Below are 22,187 nucleotides of genomic sequence, written 5' to 3'. Positions count from 1 at the left end.
CATTTTTATGTTGGTACGTAGGCATAAGACCGAAGGACTTGTCAAACACAAAATTGTAAATAATGAATTATTTTCTCATTCCCTCACTCTATTTTTTAGCAAACATATTTCCAACTAAAACACTTTCACACAAAAAAGGGCTCCCTAGGACATTTTGGGTGCTAATACCTTCCCTCTGTGTAACCAACCCCCTTACTTGTAATCTCTGACATTTTATTAGTTTTGATTTGAAAACTTCTTATCTTTGAGTTTTGTTCGTACTTTTCCCTTTTCCTTTGGAAACAATAAAAGTGCGGTGGCAACTCTGGTTTTATTGACTTTGAGCTAACCAATAACTCAGTGGTCATGAATTTACCGCTACACATTGTTTTTCTTATTTTTCGAAGTATGGATTAAGAAATTAAAATCTAAAATCTTAAATCTAAGTATATTGCATTTTCAAAGTATTTTTTATCGAAATAAAATGTAATAAAAGGTTTTACTAAAAAGATATTTAAAAAATAAGTAAAAAGATAAAGAAAAAATAAATCATAAAAAAGTAAAGGCATGGGTGTATTTAAGTAAGCAAAGTTGTGTAGTGAGGAAGTTGTTTGGGCCTGATGCAGAAGCCGAAGGCTTTGTGAAGCTTAGCCAAGCAAGGTGTGTGTGTTGTAGTAGGTATGGGTGATGGTAAGAAATTTCGTGGGCTTGGGGTTTCTAATCCCAAACGCCTCATCCAAGGGAAGGTAAAGGCTTCAGAATAGCATTTCACTTGTTCATTATCACATCACGTTCAAAGGTCACTTGAGGTCAGGAGAAACTTAGCTGCATTGAAAATCGCCTCCGGTGGCGGAGGAGGTGCAAACACGTTCACACCTATCATAGTGCTCGCCCAACCTTACCCTTTGATAATCCATCATTGTTTCTTTATAACTTGCAATCACCGATTAAAACCTAAGCAACGTAACTATGAACCCTAAGAAATGAATTCCAAAATTTAATATTGTAGAGGAGGAATCAAAGCCTAAATCGTTAGGGTTTTGATTCCTCGAGCCTAGTTCTACATGATAGCAACACAATTAACACAAATTGGTGAAGGAGACAAGGATCTTACCTATGAGGCAGAGGATGGCCCCAGATTTGTAGAAGTTTGAGAAGATGAAGATGAAAATGGAAGAAGCTTCAGGTAACTTTCAACATCGCGACTCCTTCCCGCTTAGATTCTTTCTTTTTCTTCTTCAATTCTTCTTTAGTCTGTTGGTTCAAAATTGTTGATTACTATGTGATTGGTGTTGCTGTGTTGATGATTTCTTACATGTAGATTGAGAGAATGGTGAGGATTTAGCTCAATTGTTTAGAGTTTCAATTGAAGCTCTCACAAGAAGGTGAAGATGGAGAGAGAGCCTGGGAGAGTGATGAGTGATTGTGGTGATTGATCTCATTGAAGAAGGTGATTATTGAATTTATAGAGGCTTGAGCTTGTAACTGATTAGGGTACTCCGGTCAGGTCTGTTAGGATAAGTACCTATATTAGATTTTCTAAGGCAATGTTGGTCAGAAGTCATGACACTGTTAAGAAATTTTGTTAAAACTCGGTTAAGTTTAGTTGTTAGATGTTATTGACACTGTTAAAGGTATGTTAATAACTGTTAGATGGTGAATTAAGTTAGATGAGTTAGATGTGAAAAAAAATCAATTAGGTTAGTTTGGAGTTAATGTTAAGGACATGAGATTAGACTTTACAAGCTGAATTGTTAGCTATAATTAGTTGACAGTTAGATTTTGAATTAGAATAAAACAATTAGAGATTGAAATTAGTTACAAGTTTGTCAGTTGTAATTTAAAAAATAGTTAGTCAACTAGTGAGGGATTACATGAAGTTAATTGGCAACAAAAGAAAATCAGTTAGTTGTGTTGGTTTTTGTTAATGTCATTTAAGTGTCATAGAACTTAATGGATGAATATGTCTTGTTATGGGTAAATGTTACTATAATGAATATGTAGTTAAATTTTGTAGGATGTTTTGTTATTGTTAACTCTACAGCTAATTAAAGTGGGGAAAATTAGTAAACTAAGTCTAAACTATTGATGTTGAATTATTTTGCTTTGTTATTCGGTTTGGACTTAATGGCTAGAGTTATGTTTATTGGTATTGTTAATAAGTCTGATGTTAAACTAGTTTGGAATGTTGAAGTGTTTGTTAGTAGGTTAATGATTATCATGGAAGTTAAAAAATATGGTTGCATTGATGGATGTTAGAATGATATGCCTAGGTTATGGATACCTTGAAATCAATTGAAAAACTCACTAGCTGCTATAAAATGTGGCTAACGTATTGATCTTGCATGTTAATTGATTTTAAATGTTAACTTTGACTTTGTTATGGTCCAATGTTTAGTTGAGAATGCTAAGTTGATTAAATATTAGTGAAGTGGTAACATTGGTCAAGCTCGAGTTAGCTTAGTTAGGATTGTCAGTTAATTTTGTTTGACTGTTAGGTGTTGGTGTTTTTGAATTAACAATTGAAGTGTTAGTTGTATTAAAAATTAGAAGTTAATATTGGTTAGAGTTTTGGAATGTATATGCAGAGATGGTTCCCTTGACATTGTGTTATGTTTGGCTTACGATTGCATTCAATTTGGATTGCACTGATGTTGGTGTTGAGCTATTATACCGATCTTGTAGGTAGTACAAACATAGCATGGTGATGCCAAATGAACATGACATGGGGTGCATTTGGAAGTTTGGAGATCATGGAGATGATAATGATGAAGATGATGAAGATGAATAAGAGTAGGTCTAGGATAGTTAGTTGACTTTGATAAACTATTTGACCAAAAGTCAACTCTAGGTCAAAGTAACATTTTTTGTAAAAAAAATTGTACTTTTGCTTTTGTAATGGAAATAACCCATTGAATTGTAACATGTGACTTATATTATAAGAAACACATTTTCCCTCCAAAATGATTTTGATTTGTAATTGAATTAAACTTGAATACTTTGAATGCCTTGAAATGAATTTAATCTTGAATCTTGAATGAACCACAATACCTTGCCTTGAATCCAAACCATATAAATAATGAACTAGTGGAATGAACAAGACCATAAAGAGATTAATCAGTCAAAATCAATCCTCCATGGATGACCAAGTAAACCCGTAATCAAATCCAATACCATGATGCAAACCATATGATCCATAAATTCCAATTATCAAGAATTGGGTTTCATGAGGATTTAACCAAAGAAACAAGATCGAACACCAATTTGTTGCACCTATAATAAAAAATGTCCAGATGAACCATGATGACCATAAGCTTGCAAATTCTACTTAAATAGCAAGGAACCTTTGAACAAAATGATGTTATTTGTAACTGTAAATGAATTTATTTTGATGGATGACTAAGGCATGTGAATATGCAAATAGAATGAGCAATAAGCCAGAAAAAATTGAAAAAGTATGGCAAATTTTGGGGTATGACAAGATCCATCTCTCTTCTTTGTTCACGATCTGCCAAGATATAACACTTGCTACCAAAGACATGAAAGTATTTGACATTGGATTTTCTTCCTTTCCAAAGCTCATACTGAGTTGCTTTGGTTCCAAATCTTATGGTCACACAATTGTGAATATGACACCACACTGTCTTCATGGCTTCAGCCCAAAAATAATAAGGTAGATTCTTGGCATGCAACATGACTCTAGCTGACTCTTGCAAGATTCTACCTTTATGCTCAACCATTCCATTCCATTGAGGGGTGATAGGTGCTAAAAATTCATGACCAATCCTTTCAAAGGAACAGAAGTCAGAGAACTTAGAGTTTTAAAATTCCTTGCCATGGTCACTCTTTATTTTTAATATGTCACTCCCTTTTTCTCTTTGGAGACGTTGACATAGATCTTTGAACACATCTAAAGTGTAAAATTTTTCTCTAATAGAATTAATCCAAATGTATATTTAAAAATCATCCACACACATAAAGACATATGTTTTTCCACCCAAACTTTCCACTTGCATAGGCCTCATGAGTTCCATATGTAGTGACTCAAGAACTTTAGAGGTGGTAAGATATTTGAGCTTCTTGTGAGACATCTTGGTTTTCTTACCTATTTTGGTAGTTTCCACAAATTTTTCCTTTTTTCAAACTTGAGTTTTGGTAATCCCTTAATAGCTTCTTCATATATGATCTTCTTCATGCTCTTGAGGTTGAGATGACCAAGTTTTTAGTGTCGTAGCTTGGTCTCATCTACCTTCGATATCAAGCATATTGAAGGTTGATTCTTGTTTTGAGATATCCATATATAGTAGTTGTCTTCGGACCTAGAACCTTTCGTTAAAAATTCTTGATTTTTACTAGTAATAATGCATTTTGATTTGTTGAAGTTCACATCCATACCATAATCACATGATTGAGTAATACTTATCAAGTTAGCAGATAATCCTTCTACCAACAACACATCATCAAGGCAAGGGAAATCTGGACATACCAGTTTTCCTATACCCTTGATTTTTCCTCTAGCTCAATCACCAAAAGTAAATTACTATTGGAGTAAGGGTTTAACTCTTCTAGATAGTTATTTTCTACAGTCATATGCCTAGAGCGTGCACTATCAAAGTACTAATATTCTCTTGAGCAAACTCTAAGAGATGTATGAGCTATGAGACTTTTGGATATTTCTTTGGGTTTCCACACTTTCCGTTCTTGAATGTTCTTGCCTCTTTTTTTTGTTGAGCCTTGGTTTACTATAGGGATGAGGATATCCATACGATGTATAACAATAGGGCCTTATATTGCCACATCTCCAACAATGATGACATTTCCAAAAAGAGTTCTCGTTTCCTTTGTATTTTGGGTACATATGTTTAGCAGGTTATTGAGACATATGGTTCACCATTATAAAATCAATTTTCTTCTCAGGGGGAACAAACTTCTATAAGAACAAGATTTGGTTCTGCATCAGGCCTTTAGTTTTGATGATAATAATATATTATTTCTTAGAAAACAATTTTATACCCTAATGGTTTTGTCTAGTGTGTAGATTTTGCTAACAGGTTCTGATTCATAAGATTTGGCGTGTGACGTCATCCAATTTTACCCTCCAACGGATCTTTTCATTGCCTATATAAAAGAAACTTGGAAGATTTGACAAGTTGCTAGTTGTTATTGCTAATTCTCTATGCTAATTCGTAGTTACTACACAAGGATTTACCCGAACTTAATATTATTGTGTATAGAGAAATAAAAACACACATAGAGCTTTTGTTCATTATTGTGTGACAAAAATTCATTGTACTCAATACTTGTGTTATTTTGCTTTATTATAAGCAATCTTGTAAACACATTCTTGTAATCTCATTTATTCAGTTGTATTCCTTGAGTGACTAGGTTTTAGCATGATATACTTGAGAAGAGATTGACGAGTAGTCTTTCTGTGTTTGTAATCAGTTTGGTTATAGTGGATTAAGTCCTTGTTGATAAGGCAAAATCACCTTGGCAGGTGGAACTGAGGTAACTTAGTTAACAACGAACCAATATAAAAATAACTATGTTATTTATTCTTGTTTGTGTTTACTGTTTGATTGTGTTGAGTTAAAAAAACATTAATTTTTAGAAACCTAATTTAAACCCCCTTTCTTGTGTTTATTGACACCTTCAACTTCTTAGTGGGAACTTTTGTTTCTTTGCTCATTGTAACAACCCGTATAATATATATCTAGAATAATATCATACAAGTGTTAAATTTTGGTACTGTCACAACATAAGTGCCTAATGGCATCAATATATATACATGTCCAAACTAAAACATCAATGGAACATGTCATACAATAATGCCTAAACAATAAAAATCTAAGAACTATGTACAATATCTTCATTGCACACCACTCCACAGCGGAAGATTATGCTAAACAGCAACCCTTGAAACATCCATAACAGTTTCTCTTAGATCCAACCTGTAAAGAATACCTGAAAAATAACAACAATGATGGGGTGAGATAATAATCTCAGTGAGTTCTCCTATCCTATGGGTCCACTCGGCTCTACAGGGTTCTAATCAATATTCAACTCATATCCAACTCATATCCAACTCAAGTCAACAAGGGAACGAAGACTTGAGCGATGGGGAACTATCTCGCAATTGTATGGCAACATGCATCTGAGTTCTCATAACTCAACCACGATCATTATTCAGATCACGACGCATCAATTCCCGGACGGACTTACGTCTAAGCCAGGCCCGGTTCATGCATGCTCGTATGATTCGACTTTCGCGGTGGATATCGGGTCCTCTATGAGGCTTAATCCCCAGTTCAAGCGACCGTCACCCGTATGGGACTCTAACCCACCTAGGGTATCTTTCACCGTATGGGACTCTAACCCACATAGGTGTCCACCTTTCCCCCATGTCCGCCATGGTTGGGGCTCAAACCCAATTGAGGCTCGAATCATTGGTCCCACATCCCAATGCTTACACGTCTAAGCATACCAAATAGAGATGTGTACCATCACAGAAAACACACATTCTGAATACATGATCGGTTTTGCAAATCATTGGTTCCACGAACCATAACAAATTCATAAATCACAAGTGACTTCATTCACCATAATACACAAATAATAACATGGCATGTTCCATAATCATAGGTGACTTCATTCACCATGATACACAAATAATAACATGGCATGTTCCATACAATGCGTCTCATTCTCAATCATGGCAACAATTCGTCCACGACCTCACATAAGCGTCGTACGAATGAATACCGTATTCTCATACATATATCACATATGTTCCATAACCTAGATCATATTTCTAAGTTATTAATCACATTATTCTCCTAGGTTTCCTCACTCATCTTTGTAAAGTTTTTAATCATATTACTTCACTTTCCACATAACAACAATATTTAATTTTCATCATGATAAAATTCATGGCATTTATAAATCACATAATATTTTATAACATGGAACAATAATAATAGCCCTTTTTGTTATCTTTCTAACGCATCCGTCCGCATCCAAAACAGAGTTATAACGCTCAATTAATTCATTAATCTATCTTAATCAAGATTTAGATTAATATTTATTCATTGCATAAGCATTCAACAATAACTTCTCTAGCCTAGTGGTAAGGCATGTACAGTTCCAAGGAGGTCCTGGGTTTGAATCCCCTTGGTGACATATTTTGTACAAAGAGGAAATTAAATTCTGTGAATTTTTTTTGCTACGCGTTAACCGGTTAACACTGTAAAAAGAGGAAAAATTCCAATTTCAAATTAATTCTCTCAGTAACTTCTTTCCTTAAATAACTCCTCTTTTATTTTCACATACCATTTTTACCTACTACTTCTTATATCTTCCTACTACTTCCTATATCAATCATCAATTTAACAAATATAATATATATATCATAAATTCCTAACTCCCAATTTCATGAAATTTATCCCCAAAGCTATAACTAAACTAAGAACTCACCTAGTAGAAGAAGAAGATGAAGTTGGTGATGATGAAGATGAGATGATGAAGATGATTTTCCATCTTCTTCCTCTTTTCTTCTTCTTCTTCTCTTCTTCCTTTCCCTCTTTCTTTCTCTTTCTCTTCTTTTTCCCTTTTCTGATAACTCTCTCCTTCTTCTTATCTCTTCCTACTACTTCTTATCATTTTCTTCTTTTCTTTCTCTACCACACAATATATATATAATAGTAAGTAGTAACAAAATATCCCAATTGATATTTCATCTTCCAACACCAATTGACCAATTATTAATGTTACCAAAAATGTCCTCTCTTGTAATTATTAATATTGGTATGTCTCTTTATTCATAATTAATCCCTTCAGAGTTCACTAGTTACTCTACTGGTCCCAATTGACAACATTTAGAGCACAAAGGAGCTTTAATTGTTACAAATGATAATAGATAATTTACATAGGAATTCAATTGATCTCAACTGACAACTAATTGAGCATTTAAGGGAATATGGGATATTACATTCTCCCCCCCTTAAATTGAAATTCGCCCCCGAATTTCCTTCACTCAACAAACAAACAATCCTTGTATCAACGTCTTAGACCAACACTTGACTTCTCTTCGATTTCAAGTCTCTGACATACTTATTCTTCTAACTTATCTTTGCTAACAATTTTCCTTCTTTCATGGACTCCCGAAACTTCTTGATTTCCATCACAATCTCATTCTAATATTGGATTAACATTTAAACTTGCTCCCACTTAATTCCTCTTATATACCACTCAACACCGATAATCTTATAAACTTCATTATGTCCCACCTTCCATAATCTTAGCTCATGCTCTTACTAACATACCATCCGAGTTACATGTTTAACCGTAGGAATAACTGATTCTCGTTCCTCCTGGGAAGTATAACTCATGAATCCTTCCGATAGGGTAGAGTATCATCGTACACATCCATTACCACTCTCAGGGAGTTTACATCTAAGGCTATGAATCCAAATGAATCAATCAATTTCATACCATGACCAACCGCTTCACACCCTATCAATTATACCACATACCTAGCTAATCTCTTCCAGATCACCACTTAGTAGGTCTCTTCCAAATCCGTTCCGTACAGTTATTCATAATCATAATAGTGGTACTTCCCAAACTCGCTTAAACTGAGCATGGTCTACCAGGTTGGTTTTCCCACGCGTCTGACTTCCATGAACTCTCTACAGGTGACCAACTATGCACTACACCTTCGGAAATCCCAATTTTAAAACTACCAATCTGACTTGTGGTAACTTGTAACTCCATCCTCGATTTGTACATCCACAACGGTACACTTATGACATTTAAGACATCCTTAGCTCCAACACGGTGTGAATGTTTATACTCCACGACTAACCAACCAACCAAATACTTCTCAAGAAGATAAATAACAACCCGACTTCCAATAAGCCAATATTACTCTTTCAATCCAAATAAAATGCACTTAAGATGAACCTCATCATTGCCACACACTTATGATTGAAATTTTCTTCTAAACCAATACCTACTACACACTGCATCATACCGGGGTTACTTGTCTCTATAACTTCCCACGAATAATCCTCATTGCCCCCCAATAAACTCTTACAACATAAAATATTCCACTTCTTAGAATACAAGACTCACTGCTCAACAAAATGTATGTTACTTTACATCCATCTCAAGACAAGGAATCCACTACACTTACTTATGACCATAATGCTACATACTTCTCTTAAGACCAAGGTTTAACTTCCTCTATTCCACTATGTAACACCCCAGACTGCTTTCAGGATTATCAACTAACCCCACAAATCAACACGGGCCTTTTTTAACATGTTTTGTCCTCACTCGCACGCTTTCCAGGAAACTTCCCAGAAGGTCACCCATCCCAATACTACTCCAAGTCAAGCACGCTTAACTATGGAGTTCTTATTGGTTAGGATACCGAAAAGAAGATGCATCTTGTTGATATAGGTAGTACCAATTAATCCTTATAAGCCTTCTTTCAACCATGTAGTCTCATACCTGCACAGCCTCAGGATCTCTCTCATTCCGATGTGAATTTGGTTTTTCCCCTAGAAGCTGCTAGGAGTGTCTCATTGTCATGCATCATGCATCGACAACCACTCCATCGCCCTCGGGTGTTACATGTAACCACTCTTCGGCCTCTCCGACCTCGGGTGTTACACACTACATACTCTAGAAATCCTCGATGTGAACAATCATCAACTACACGCCCATAACTTTGTCTTAATGAATCTTAATGGTCCCATTGTGCCTCTATCTAAAATGTGCCCCATTACAACAGTTGTATTGCAACATCCACACTACTTCCGCACTCGGTGTTCACTTGTCTCCCTATGGTAATTCTCTTCGTTCCAATTACAAAAACCATTCTACTAGAAGTCCTTAAATCCAACTTAATTGCCCTTATCCTCAATCAGTTCTCATACAACCAAAACCCGTTGGAGCTTCCATTACTATATAATGGGCGTTATCTCTCTCCAACACAAACTCTTATACTTGATCCTTAGGTAATTCATCATTCCATTACAGTTGCTCACTAACACTAAACCTTTAACTAGCTATCTTGAACCCGATCTCCCTTCTAAGATTGAACATACATGGTTTATCTTCTAACCTTCATTGGTTCATACATGTTTCACTTGGAACAGACAACCATGTCCTCGAGTTTCTCCTTAGACTTCACCACTACCTTAGGCCCCCAACAAAACTGAACGTCCTTATCTCTCAAGTCTTTAACTACTTGCAAGGTACCATTCCAAATACATATATATTCCATCAACTACTCTTGTTCTTCCAAAATATTTTAGTGGCCTTAGAAACTGAAACACTAATACACTACCTCACTTCCAGACCTTATAACATATGCGTAACATAAGCACCCTTCCTCCTTTACCATACAAAATCACTCGCAATACTTATTCCATATTAGTGAGTGCATCTTATTCCACTAACAAATTCAATCATTCCTCAAAATTCTGACAATTCATCCAATAGAGATCCTCAACTTCTTAACTCTGTTAACACCGCATAATCGCTTGGATGATACACTACTCTTCAATTCCATAATACCCAAATCGTAACTCCTCTGAAACTTCAACTGGGCCATCAAGTTCTCCTTACTTTCTAACTCTTGGCTTGAGCCTATTCTCAAAGCACAAGTTCAACCCACGCTTCGGAGTCCTCGTGGTCGCTCAACCATGATCCTACCTACCATGCACATAATATTAGGTTGATCAGGCTCAATACTACATACAGTGATATTAAGAATCATGTTGGCTAAACACACATATGAGGCAGGAATAGATTTACTTATGATGTTTCAAGGCTAGGTCGAGAATCGACCTGCTCTGATACCAACTGTAACAACCCGTATAATATATATCTAGAATAATATCATACAAGTGTTAAATTTTGGTACTGTCACAACATAAGTGCCTAATGGCATCAATATATATACATGTCCAAACTAAAACATCAATGGAACATGTCATACAATAATGCCTAAACAATAAAAATCTAAGAACTATGTACAATATCTTCATTGCACACCACTCCACAGCGGAAGATTATGCTAAACAGCAACCCTTGAAACATCCATAACAGTTTCTCTTAGATCCAACCTATAAAGAATACCTGAAAAATAACAACAATGATGGGGTGAGATAATAATCTCAGTGAGTTCTCCTATCCTATGGGTCCACTCGGCTCTACAGGGTTCTAATCAATATTCAACTCATATCCAACTCATATCCAACTCAAGTCAACAAGGGAACGAAGACTTGAGCGATGGGGAACTATCTCGCAATTGTATGGCAACATGCATCTGAGTTCTCATAACTCAACCACGATCATTATTCAGATCACGACGCATCAATTCCCGGACGGACTTATGTCTAAGCCAGGCCCGGTTCATGCATGCTCGTATGATTCGACTTTCGCGGTGGATATCGGGTCCTCTATGAGGCTTAATCCCCAGTTCAAGCGACCGTCACCCGTATGGGACTCTAACCCACCTAGGGTATCTTTCACCGTATGGGACTCTAACCCACATAGGTGTCCACCTTTCCCCCATGTCCGCCATGGTTGGGGCTCAAACCCAATTGAGGCTCGAATCATTGGTCCCACATCCCAATGCTTACACGTCTAAGCATACCAAATAGAGATGTGTACCATCACAGAAAACACACATTCTGAATACATGATCGGTTTCGCAAATCATTGGTTCCACGAACCATAACAAATTCATAAATCACAAGTGACTTCATTCACCATAATACACAAATAATAACATGGCATGTTCCATAATCATAGGTGACTTCATTCACCATGATACACAAATAATAACATGGCATGTTCCATACAATGCGTCTCATTCTCAATCATGGCAACAATTCGTCCACGACCTCACATAAGCGTCGTACGAATGAATACCGTATTCTCATACATATATCACATATGTTCCATAACCTAGATCATATTTCTAAGTTATTAATCACATTATTCTCCTAGGTTTCCTCACTCATCTTTGTAAAGTTTTTAATCATATTACTTCACTTTCCACATAACAACAATATTTAATTTTCATCATGATAAAATTCATGGCATTTATAAATCACATAATATTTTATAACATGGAACAATAATAATAGCCCTTTTTGTTATCTTTCTAACGCATCCGTTCGCATCCAAAACAGAGTTATAACGCTCAATTAATTCATTAATCTATCTTAATCAAGATTTAGATTAATATTTATTCATTGCATAAGCATTCAACAACAACTTCTCTAGCCTAGTGGTAAGGCATGTACAGTTCCAAGGAGATCCTGGGTTCAAATCCCCTTGGTGACATATTTTGTACAAAGAGGAAATTAAATTTTGTTTCTGTGTTAACCGGTTAACCACTCACGAAATTGCCCAGAAAGTGAATTTTGCTTCTTTCCTTAAATAACTCCTCTTTTATTTTCCTTTCCATATACCATGGTGAAGATGATTTTCCATCTTCTTCCTCTTTTCTTCTTCTTCTCTTCTTCCTTTTCCTCTTTCTTTCTCTTTCTCTTCTTTTTCCCTTTTTTGATAACTCTCTCCTTCTTCTTATCTCTTCCTACTACTTCTTATCATTTTCTTCTTTTCTTTCTCTACCACACAATATATATATAATATATATATATAATATTAAGAAGTAACAAAATATCCCAATTGATATTTCATCTTCCAACACCAATTGACCAATTATTAATGTTACCAAAAATGTCCTCTCTTGTAATTATTAATATTGGTATGTCTCTTTATTCATAATTAATCCCTTCAGAGTTCACTAGTTACTCTACTGGTCCCAATTGACAACATTTAGAGCACAAAGGAGCTTTAATCGTTACAAATGATAATAGATAATTTACATAGGAATTCAATTGATCTCAACTGACAACTAATTGAGCATTTAAGGGAATATGGGATATTACACTCATGGAGCTGTAGTCAAATCCCATTCCCTTTACATTCCTTGATATATTCCCAACTTATAGGATTTCATCAAACATATTTGAACCGTTGTTCAACATACAGACAAATTTTGTCATATTTTCTAGTTTGGAATTTAAAAGGGTGACCTCCTCTTCTAGACCAATGATGGTTTAAGCAAGTTTCTCTTTTTCCTGAAGGAGAGCAGTTATAGTTTTCTTCCGTTTCTCTCCTACCATGCTTGCTTACTCCCACTTGATGTATAAAAGTTTGTATGTTTCAACTAACTATTTATCAGAGATGTATTCACCCCTAGACTCACTATCAAATTCAAATTTTCCAATGAATGCCACCACACCATTAGCTGTTTCTTCTTCACTCTCATCTTTAAAATCTTCATAAGACCAAGTAGTTGACATTCCCTTTTTCCATTTTTTTAAAAACGTGGAACACTCAGCTTTAATGTGACCAAAATCTTCACGTTCATGACAAAATATTCCTTTTTTCCTTTGTTTGGTTTGTCTTCATCTTTGCTCTTGCACCGAAAATTAATGTTCTTGAAGATGTGTGACCCTTTGCCTTTGACATTTGTCCTCGATCTTCTGTCCACTCTCTTCAAGGCTTTGTCAAGGAGAGCTATAACATCTGAGAGACTTTCTTCAGTATTCTTCTCAAATTGATCTTCATTTTCTTCAGTGTTTGATACAAAGGCTATACTCCTTTTCTTCTTTTCCGACTTGTCATTTATAGCCATCTCAAAGGTTTGTAGAGAGCCAATAAGTTCATCAACCTTGGCGCTGCTTAACTCTTGTGCTTCTTCAATAGTTATAACCTTCATATCAAACTTCTTAGGTAGTGATCCGAGGATTTTTCTGCCCAAATTTTCTTTAGACATCTTCTCTCATAAGGCAAAAAAAGTGTTTGCTATGTCATGAAGGCGAATGTTGAAGTCTGATATGGATTCATCTTCCTTCATTCTTAGGTTCTCGAATTTAGTTGTGAGGAGCTGCAACATTGATACACGAACCTTAGATGTGTTTTCATGTGCAATTTTGAGGATTGCCTGAGCCTCTTTTGCTTCAAAACATGTGCTTATAAATTTAAACATATTCTTGTCCACACCATTGAGTTAAGGTAAGGAATGAAAGTCCTAACTCTGTTATAATTAGTGTATGTTGTTGGTTTGGCATGTGCAAAAAGTTGAGGAAATTCACAGGTATGAATGAAACAAGTTTGGGGTTGTGATGACACTCTGTCATTACGTAATTTTTATAAGCATTTGTTATCAATTTGATGTGTTTTTGAGCTAATAAAGAGGAAATGAAAAAGATATGGTCAATATTTGATCAAGTGAAGAATAAAGCAACAATGAAAAAAAAAGTACAAAATTTGAAAGCAAAAAGCAAGAGAGCTATTAGAAAAATTGTGTGAGGATCGTGTGACATCATGTACACAATGAAATAAGAAAAAGGCACCGTGTGCATGATATAATGCAACACATGCGTGATGGTGAGTTGGTTGAACATTGTGTGTCCGATCTGGAGCATTGTGTGCACGATAAGTTACTTTATGGACATATTTTAACTGTTTAAAAGGAGATTTTGGGAAGGGTTCTAAATTTTGGATGATAGAAAGTTATGATCAAGATTTCTCAAGTGAGAATTTAGAAAGTTTTAGAGCTATTGAAGATATTATTCTTCCTTGATTTTCATGAAGGCTTCATAAAAAATCATGGTAATGATTTGTATCATTATGAGTAGCTAAATTTCTCTTGATTAGGTAAGACGAACTTGATTTTACTCTATTGGATCATATGATTGTTTGATGTTATTTGAATATTTTGATTTTATAATTGTTATTCAATTGCTTTTATTCTTAATGCTCTTTGTGTGTTGACGAACGCATAAAGTGAAATTAGATGAGTATAGATTATTGACTGTAAGTCTATCGATCAGATATAAAGCAATTGTTCAACTTAGTAATTAATTAGGAATACACAATTATGAGCTGTGGCTAGATAACTAACGCTTGTAGATCGTCTAGTTTTACTTCAAATTCGTCTAAGAAATTAGAGAGTTCCTGTCAAAATTAGTGAGCTATATATCAAGGAAATTCGCCATAAAATTATAAAGTCAATTTGATTTAAATAATGCACAATCATCAACGAAAAAAATTAAATAATTTGAATAAAATCTAATTGCATTTTCATTATCTAAACTTTTATTAAATTTTATTCGCGTAATTATTTTTCGCAAAATCAATCTAAAAACCTCTCATAATTATTTTAAATCACACAACTACCATTTCGATAAAATAACACAATTGCTATTGAGATGAATTTATTTAATTATTTCGTATTGATTAATACATTTCCTAAGAAAGTTATCATTAATCTACACTGAATTAATTCAACTTCCATACAAAACAAATTAAGAAACATATCATTAAAATTTACTTAAAATTTTATAATCTAAATCCATATCAATAATACTCTTATTTTTAGAAAATGAGATTAATTGTTATGCACGGTCACTAAAAAGTTTTACACTGTCAATACATCACAATCATTCGTTTGTATTACTTTTTAAATTGTTAAAATAAAAGTCAAACATATTAAATAAATCAATGATTATAATTAACAGTGTAAAAAATCTTTACACTATCAAAATATATCAATTAAATTCTAAGAAAATTATGTTCTTGTATTTAATCTTATTTCCCAATTAAAAATTTAATACCGCAATATTTTGCAATACCTTATATAATTTTGTTTTTATAGAATCCACACTTAATACTTATATATCAACCAGCAGAAGTATGGACTTATAAACCGTGTAACCCTTTCTAGCTATTTACATCTAAACCTATATATTAAGTGAATCAGCTTCTGCCAGCAACACCGCTCTCCGAATCCTTACGAAGAGAATGGGTACTAGAGAGGTGTACGAAGAGAAACTGAGGAATGGAAATCTCCACCACGATCCAACCATAAACCCTGGCCTTGGTTCTGCTCGTTGCCCTCGTTGTCTATCTCTTCTCAATCCTAATTCCGTGAGTATCTCTTTCTTCTTTATTCTTCGTCTTGCGGATTAGGTGTTTGATTATTTGATTCAATGAAATTGACTGTTTTTTTTTTTGTAATCGTGTGCTTGTTTAGGAAAGAGGTGAATGGACTATTACTCCCGTCTTGCATGATGCCACTGCCGTCGTGAGTATCTCCCTATAAATTCATTTCGATTTGTGTTTAGAAATCTTAATATTCTATAGATGGATACCTGGTATTGACCCGTCACACCGGAAACACGACACTTATAATGACACGTCGATAATAATTTGAAAAGTGAATAAATTGGATGTAATCACAAGTGTCCGTTTCGGACACGGACACACCTTTTTCAGAGGTGTAGGTGCTACCGTGCCTGTCAACACCAGTAATAATTTGAAAACTTGTGTTGGTGTCATGGAAACATGTTAGACACACATTCAATCTGAGTGTCAGTGCTATATAGAATTATAGATTCTTATTGTATGAGTTCTCTTGTGCTTATTTTGAGCTTTTGGTTGAATAGGTTGGCTCGGGGTTTGGCGGAATGATTAGTGCAGTTCATGGTTTGAATAGAGGTAATTTTGGTTTGGTTTGGTTCTCTACTTAATGATGTATAGCTTGAGTTTAAATGTGATATAGTGTTGGTTACTGACGTTCTTATATAATATATATAGACAAGAAAGTGTTGTGTCATTGTCTTTACTTAAAAACCATTCAGGTCATTTAGTTGTAGGAAAAGCTGAACATTTTTTTTTGCTTCCTAAGGGGCCGCCTTGTTATTTACTCTGATAATGGATTAAAGTTAAATCCAAATACCTAATTTGTTTAAGATATTGCTCTTTAATATTGTAGGGTTGCCATATCTTCAAAATCGTCTGAAAGGACCGAAGTGGCTGCCTTTTCTTGTTGGGGTATGTAGACCTTTATTGACTTGAGTACTTTGCAAATTTAAATTACATGGATTTGTGCTTGTGGAGCCCGATGTCTATGCCATAGTAGTTGGTTTCATCTTCACGCTTTTAAATGTTGAGATAATTAGATGCATTGACGTGCAATAGAGCTTGATTGTAGGTTATATCTGACCTCCTTCTTTTCTAATTTGTTCCCATAGATCCCTCCATTGTTGATATTTTCAGGAGCAAGTGCTGCATTTGGAGGTAATTCTATTTACATACCTGTTTATTATACTTTTTACTGCCTTTATTTTCAACACTAAACACAGCTGAATGTTTGACAACTACTGTATGGTAGTTGTAGAGTTGCTTCATGCTTCACAAAATGAAGAAAATTTTAGGGTTTGTCCCCTCTTTTTGTTTCTTGAATCATGTTCTAGAATGGTGGCCATGATTGTATGGTGTGGAAGGTTTTTTACAAAACTAGTTGGTTGGCCTTGTCGTTTCAACTTTTACGCGGCAGCTGCCGACCAGCAATGGCTATATCTTGAAAGCTATGATGCATAGGCACGGGTACGGTACCCGGTGCGGGTACCGGTACTGGTACGGGATACGTCATTTAAAAAAAAACAAGGTACGGGTACGTTAATAAAAAGTAAGAGTTTTCTATAAAATGTATGAGTAGAAAACTAAATTGTTACGTTCACAATAATACATCACTATAAAAGTTTAAAATCAAAAATAATCTAAAATAAATTTTCCAGTTTTTTCTCTATTAGGATTCACCAATCCCTTGATGACTATGTTTGGCAAAAACTAGTGGATAGTGGTTAAGCTAGCTTATAGCACGAGTTTATAGTGGATAAAGTAACTGATAACATATAATCTAACAAATTGAATTTGAATTTGAATTGTTTGGTAAACTTAGTAGTTGAATTAACCAATAAAAAAGGACATAAAGTGACATTTTTAATTAGTATTTAAATTAATTCAATTAAAACGACAGGGTTAAATTGATAGAAAACACAATACTATAAGCTCAAATGTTATATGCTGTTACCTCTCAAAAATGCCATAAGTTCGTGAAAGAAGGATTGTTAAACAACTCAAATTTAATCCTACGAGCTTGTATGCTTTAAGCATCCACTATAAGCTAGCGATTTGGCCTTGCCTATCAAACCCTATATCCTTTATCTATTTTATTTTATCCTATTTCTCTCTTTCTTTGTGACTGCATCTTCTTTAGTGGTGCTAGGGCTGCTAAATTAATGTTTTAGGCGCTTGAAGTGCAATGTGTTTCTAGTTTATTGATCTTGACATCAGCAAATAGTTATTTTTTGTATTCTACATTTTTTTTTGGTATACTTCGTGTTTACTATAGTTGCTAGTTGCCTTACTTTGGCCATAGTCAGTCATCTGTCACTTTGTTATGCTGAAATTTGGGTTTGGTGTAATGAAAGGCCTTAATAACATTGATCTGAATCAGTGTTTTCAATCTCAAGAGGCTACCCGGGTTTTTCGAGGGTAAGAATCAAGTAAAATGTGCGAAGAGAGGGATTGTAACATAGATCTTAAGATCCTATGTATGTACAATGAAAGATATATTCACTTAAATATATCTGTAAATATTAAGCATTACAAATTTAGTATTAACTAAAATCACAACTAATGTTCAATAAAACTTGAATCGAAAAAGCCCATGGTCAAAATAGATGACTCAAGTTAACGACCCAGGACATAATATGATGGACAAACTTATAATTATTCACTTTCCATCAGCTGCTAAAGACATGTTTTAATTATTGTGCTTAACATCGACTGCTAGCTACCTATAGTAAAATGCAGTTTGTAGGAAACAGCAAGCAACTACAAACAAGTTTGAGGAGAGTAGAGTGTTTAACAAATTTTTTAAACAAAATAGCATACAATCTCATTCAATCATCAGCCACAATGAACTTTGAATGAGAGAGTTTAACCTCAATTATCAGCCACAAGCCCAAAAACGATTTCAAACCAGCCACCTTGTCTCTAGTCACCCTTACATCACTGGGATATCCTGGACAAAGCCGTGCCTCTGGTCCAATCACAAAATTTAGCAGTAGAGATGATTTAGAGTTGGGTCAAACGTGACTTTATGATTCAGGTTGGCTCATGCTTTTTCTTCTAAATTGGTTTTGATCTACCCACATATATGCTAGTCCACCAGAACATTTGAGAAAGAGATTATTATCACTTCTACATTCTTATTAGTGAGATAAGACTTAGTTGTTGTATAACTTGACAACCTTGACTTTAACATGATTATTTTTCTCAGTGTTTTATGTTTTTTTGTACTTTTGATTTTACAAACAAAATCTGCAATAAGGCTATTTGTATTTTCAGAATATTTGAATTGATTATTTGCTATTTGGTGAATTTGACATGTGAAGCATACAATAAAGTTCAAACTGAAAGAAGCACGTTACTTTCCCAAATTGATTTTATTTAAAATGTGTTTAGAATTAGTTCTTCTCTTTATCAGTTTCCTTATAATGGTGGATTAAGCATACAATAAAGTTTATAATTAATTTAGTACACGGTGGCCTGATTAATGGCTGTTTCACTATCATCATAACAGTATATTATGTTATGATAAATTTTGATCTCCATAGGCATATAGAGAGATCAATACATTGGTGAACTTCTACATAATAGCATAGCATAAATTTTCAGAATTGCTGGTCTTCTACGAATTTGTTGTCATTGCATTGACATTAAAATTGATATATTTATGGACGATGGGTTTAAATAAGAGTATATAGAGACTTCCTTAATTCATAAACATTGGACTGCCCTCACGGTAAGGGATGCCCCTACTTATAAACATATTTTTAGACCTTATTCCATCCTATGCAGGGCTCTTAACACACCCTTCACATCTATCACTGTTGGGTTCAGTGCATTATATAATTAGTAGGTGGCTTGATAGCGAAGACTGAATAACAGGTGGCGTAACAGATTCTGAATTAGGTTTTGATACAATTGTACTTGGGTCTAACTCAAAAGTCGATTTTAGAGTTGAGTCAGACCCAATCATGATTCTCTATTACTTAGTTTATGCTGATATCTACATTGGAATGTTATTTGGTTTTTGTTACGCGTTATAGTTTCCGTAGGCAAATATCACTTAAAGTTGTTTAAAGTCTTGTAGTTAGTTGACAATACTATAATCTTTAACTATCCATTTATAATATGGCTGGTTAATTGTGAAATCTTCAGGTTATGTGCTTCCAAAGTTTGCCCAACTCACAGTGACATCCTATTATGCAAGCTCAAGTGCATCCCACTATGGAATCTCACTTCCCACCCGGCATATTGAAGAGAACTACAATTCCAATAATCAGCATCTCAAGCGGCTGTGATGATCCCTTTCAGGTGCTTTCACAAGCGCGACACATTACCGTTTGCAATTTTGTCTATTATTTTTTGATCATGTCTTTTTGTTACTCCCTCTGGAAATGATTATAATGTAAATAATAATGATTTATAATTTACTTTCAAGCTGCAATAATCCATTTTGAACAGTAATTATGATTTATAATTTACTTTCAAGCTGCAATAATCCATTTTGAACAGTATTGTGTGCTGTTCAAACTGAGCTATTAGTTTATATAAGAAACTTGCATTTCGTTATGGTTTTACAAAAATGATTGTATTTTGTTGGCACGGGTATTAGTGTTATTGTATATCCGAGTTCATGCGCTGAATCTTTTTCATTTTGGTGTGTATTTAGTTTGTTCATCTAGAATACTAGACACTATTCTTTAATGGTGTCTCGTAGGCGTAGTTAGTTTAGTTAGGGGATTTCTTATCCCATACCCTATAAATTTAAAGTGTCTCATATTTTGGAGATGCATTTTTGAACTTTTTATTGTTTTAAGTCAAAACGTTATAATTGATCTAGAGATGCATTTTTGAAATATTTCAAAATATATTTCATTCATCCCTCTCCGAAAGGATCATTTTAAACATTTATTGATCTGAAGATGTATCTTCATTTAAGATTTACGGAGATGCATCTTTGTATCCAGTTAAAGCAGTGAAAGTTAAGTTAGTTTTATGGTTTACTCAGATGAAATAACAATTTATAAAAATGTTAAGGCCCTTGTTATGTGGTGAGTATTAAATCAGACAATCGATATGTAAAAAATGACATATATAAATTCGGAGTCAAAATAAGTTATCATGACATTAATATTAAAGTCGAAATATACAATGATGCGAAATAAATGAAAATAAAATAAAATTGCATATAAATTCGAACTATAAATACTACAAACTACTATGTCGGCCTCGGGCTCTTCTGTGCCCGTTCTCCAACGTTGTCTCTGGTACATGCGTGTTTTCTTCATAATGATATCTAGGATCTCCCTCCCCTCTAGGGTTGGAAATGAACCAAACCAATTCGAAAATAGTTCGAGACTCGATTCGATAATTAATTCGTTGGACTTGGTTCATGAACCAAATGAGTTGAACTTGATCTCAAAACTAAGTTTGTAAAATAAATGAGCTGAACTTGAGCTATGTATAGTTCGACTCGTTAGGTTCATGAGTCGACTCGGTTATATATATATATATATATATATATATATATATATATATATATATATATATATATATATATATATATATATATATATATATATATATATATATATATATATATATATATATATATATATATATATATATATATATATATATATATATATATATATATATAGTAGCTCCATATTGCTCGCAAAATGATCTCATTTCACGCATATTATTAGCCTTTTCATTAGCCTTATTATTATATATATATATATATATATATATATATATATATATATATATATATATATATATATATATATATATATATATATATATATATTAGCTCCATATTGCTCGCAACTAGCCTTTTCATTCTTGATCTTATTTTGTAATTTATAATCTGTAAATTTGTATACCAGTTTCAATTACATAATTAGATAATTCTCCAATGGTTAATGACTGATAGGGGATCGTTCCATTAAAGTTTTGCTTAATATTAATTTTTACCTTTTCTGTAAATAACCTAGGTAAACCACTAATAAATTTTTCTTTCCAATAATCTGCCGCACCATCCGACCTAAGGCATAGTTTAGATAAGAGCATATCTCTATACCACCTATAATCAGACATGGTTGGACAATAAAGGTTTAGCAATTGGTCAACTGCTCTTTGTTGGGGTTTAAGGGGTTTCCCTACAAAGAACTTAGTAATAGCATATAAGA

At 34.1% G+C, this 22,187-nt stretch overlaps 1 protein-coding gene and 1 long non-coding RNA gene across 3 annotated transcripts; both read left to right on the top strand.

Annotated features, from left to right (window-relative positions):
- Window positions 1–594: 594 nt before the first annotated feature.
- Window positions 595–2,977, top strand: LOC127094095 (uncharacterized). The gene is made up of 2 exons (XR_007792615.1): window positions 595–1,165; window positions 2,665–2,977. It is a non-coding gene; the product is annotated as an uncharacterized LOC127094095 (long non-coding RNA).
- A 12,765-nt stretch (window positions 2,978–15,742) lies between these two features.
- On the top strand, window positions 15,743–20,457 carry LOC127093147 (uncharacterized). Of its 2 annotated transcripts, XR_007792440.1 has the most exons (7): window positions 15,743–16,002; window positions 16,109–16,159; window positions 16,521–16,572; window positions 16,850–16,908; window positions 17,109–17,154; window positions 17,249–17,524; window positions 20,149–20,298. XR_007792440.1 is itself a non-coding variant. In XM_051032048.1 (6 exons), the coding sequence occupies exons 1-6, from the start codon at window positions 15,877–15,879 to the stop codon at window positions 20,289–20,291; spliced, it is 477 nt and encodes a 158-aa protein (XP_050888005.1). In that variant the 5' UTR covers window positions 15,743–15,876; the 3' UTR covers window positions 20,292–20,457. The 2 variants fall into 2 exon arrangements, 1 of the variants encoding a protein (XP_050888005.1); XM_051032048.1 differs by lacking the exon at window positions 17,249–17,524 and having other exon boundaries at window positions 20,149–20,457.
- The last annotated feature ends 1,730 nt before the right edge of the window (window positions 20,458–22,187 follow it).

The sequence above is a fragment of the Lathyrus oleraceus genome, chromosome 6 (assembly GCF_024323335.1).
Source record: "Lathyrus oleraceus cultivar Zhongwan6 chromosome 6, CAAS_Psat_ZW6_1.0, whole genome shotgun sequence".
Lineage (NCBI taxonomy): Eukaryota > Viridiplantae > Streptophyta > Magnoliopsida > Fabales > Fabaceae > Lathyrus > Lathyrus oleraceus.
Note: the sequence above shows the minus strand (reverse complement) of the source record. Positions and strands in the feature narration are given on the sequence as shown.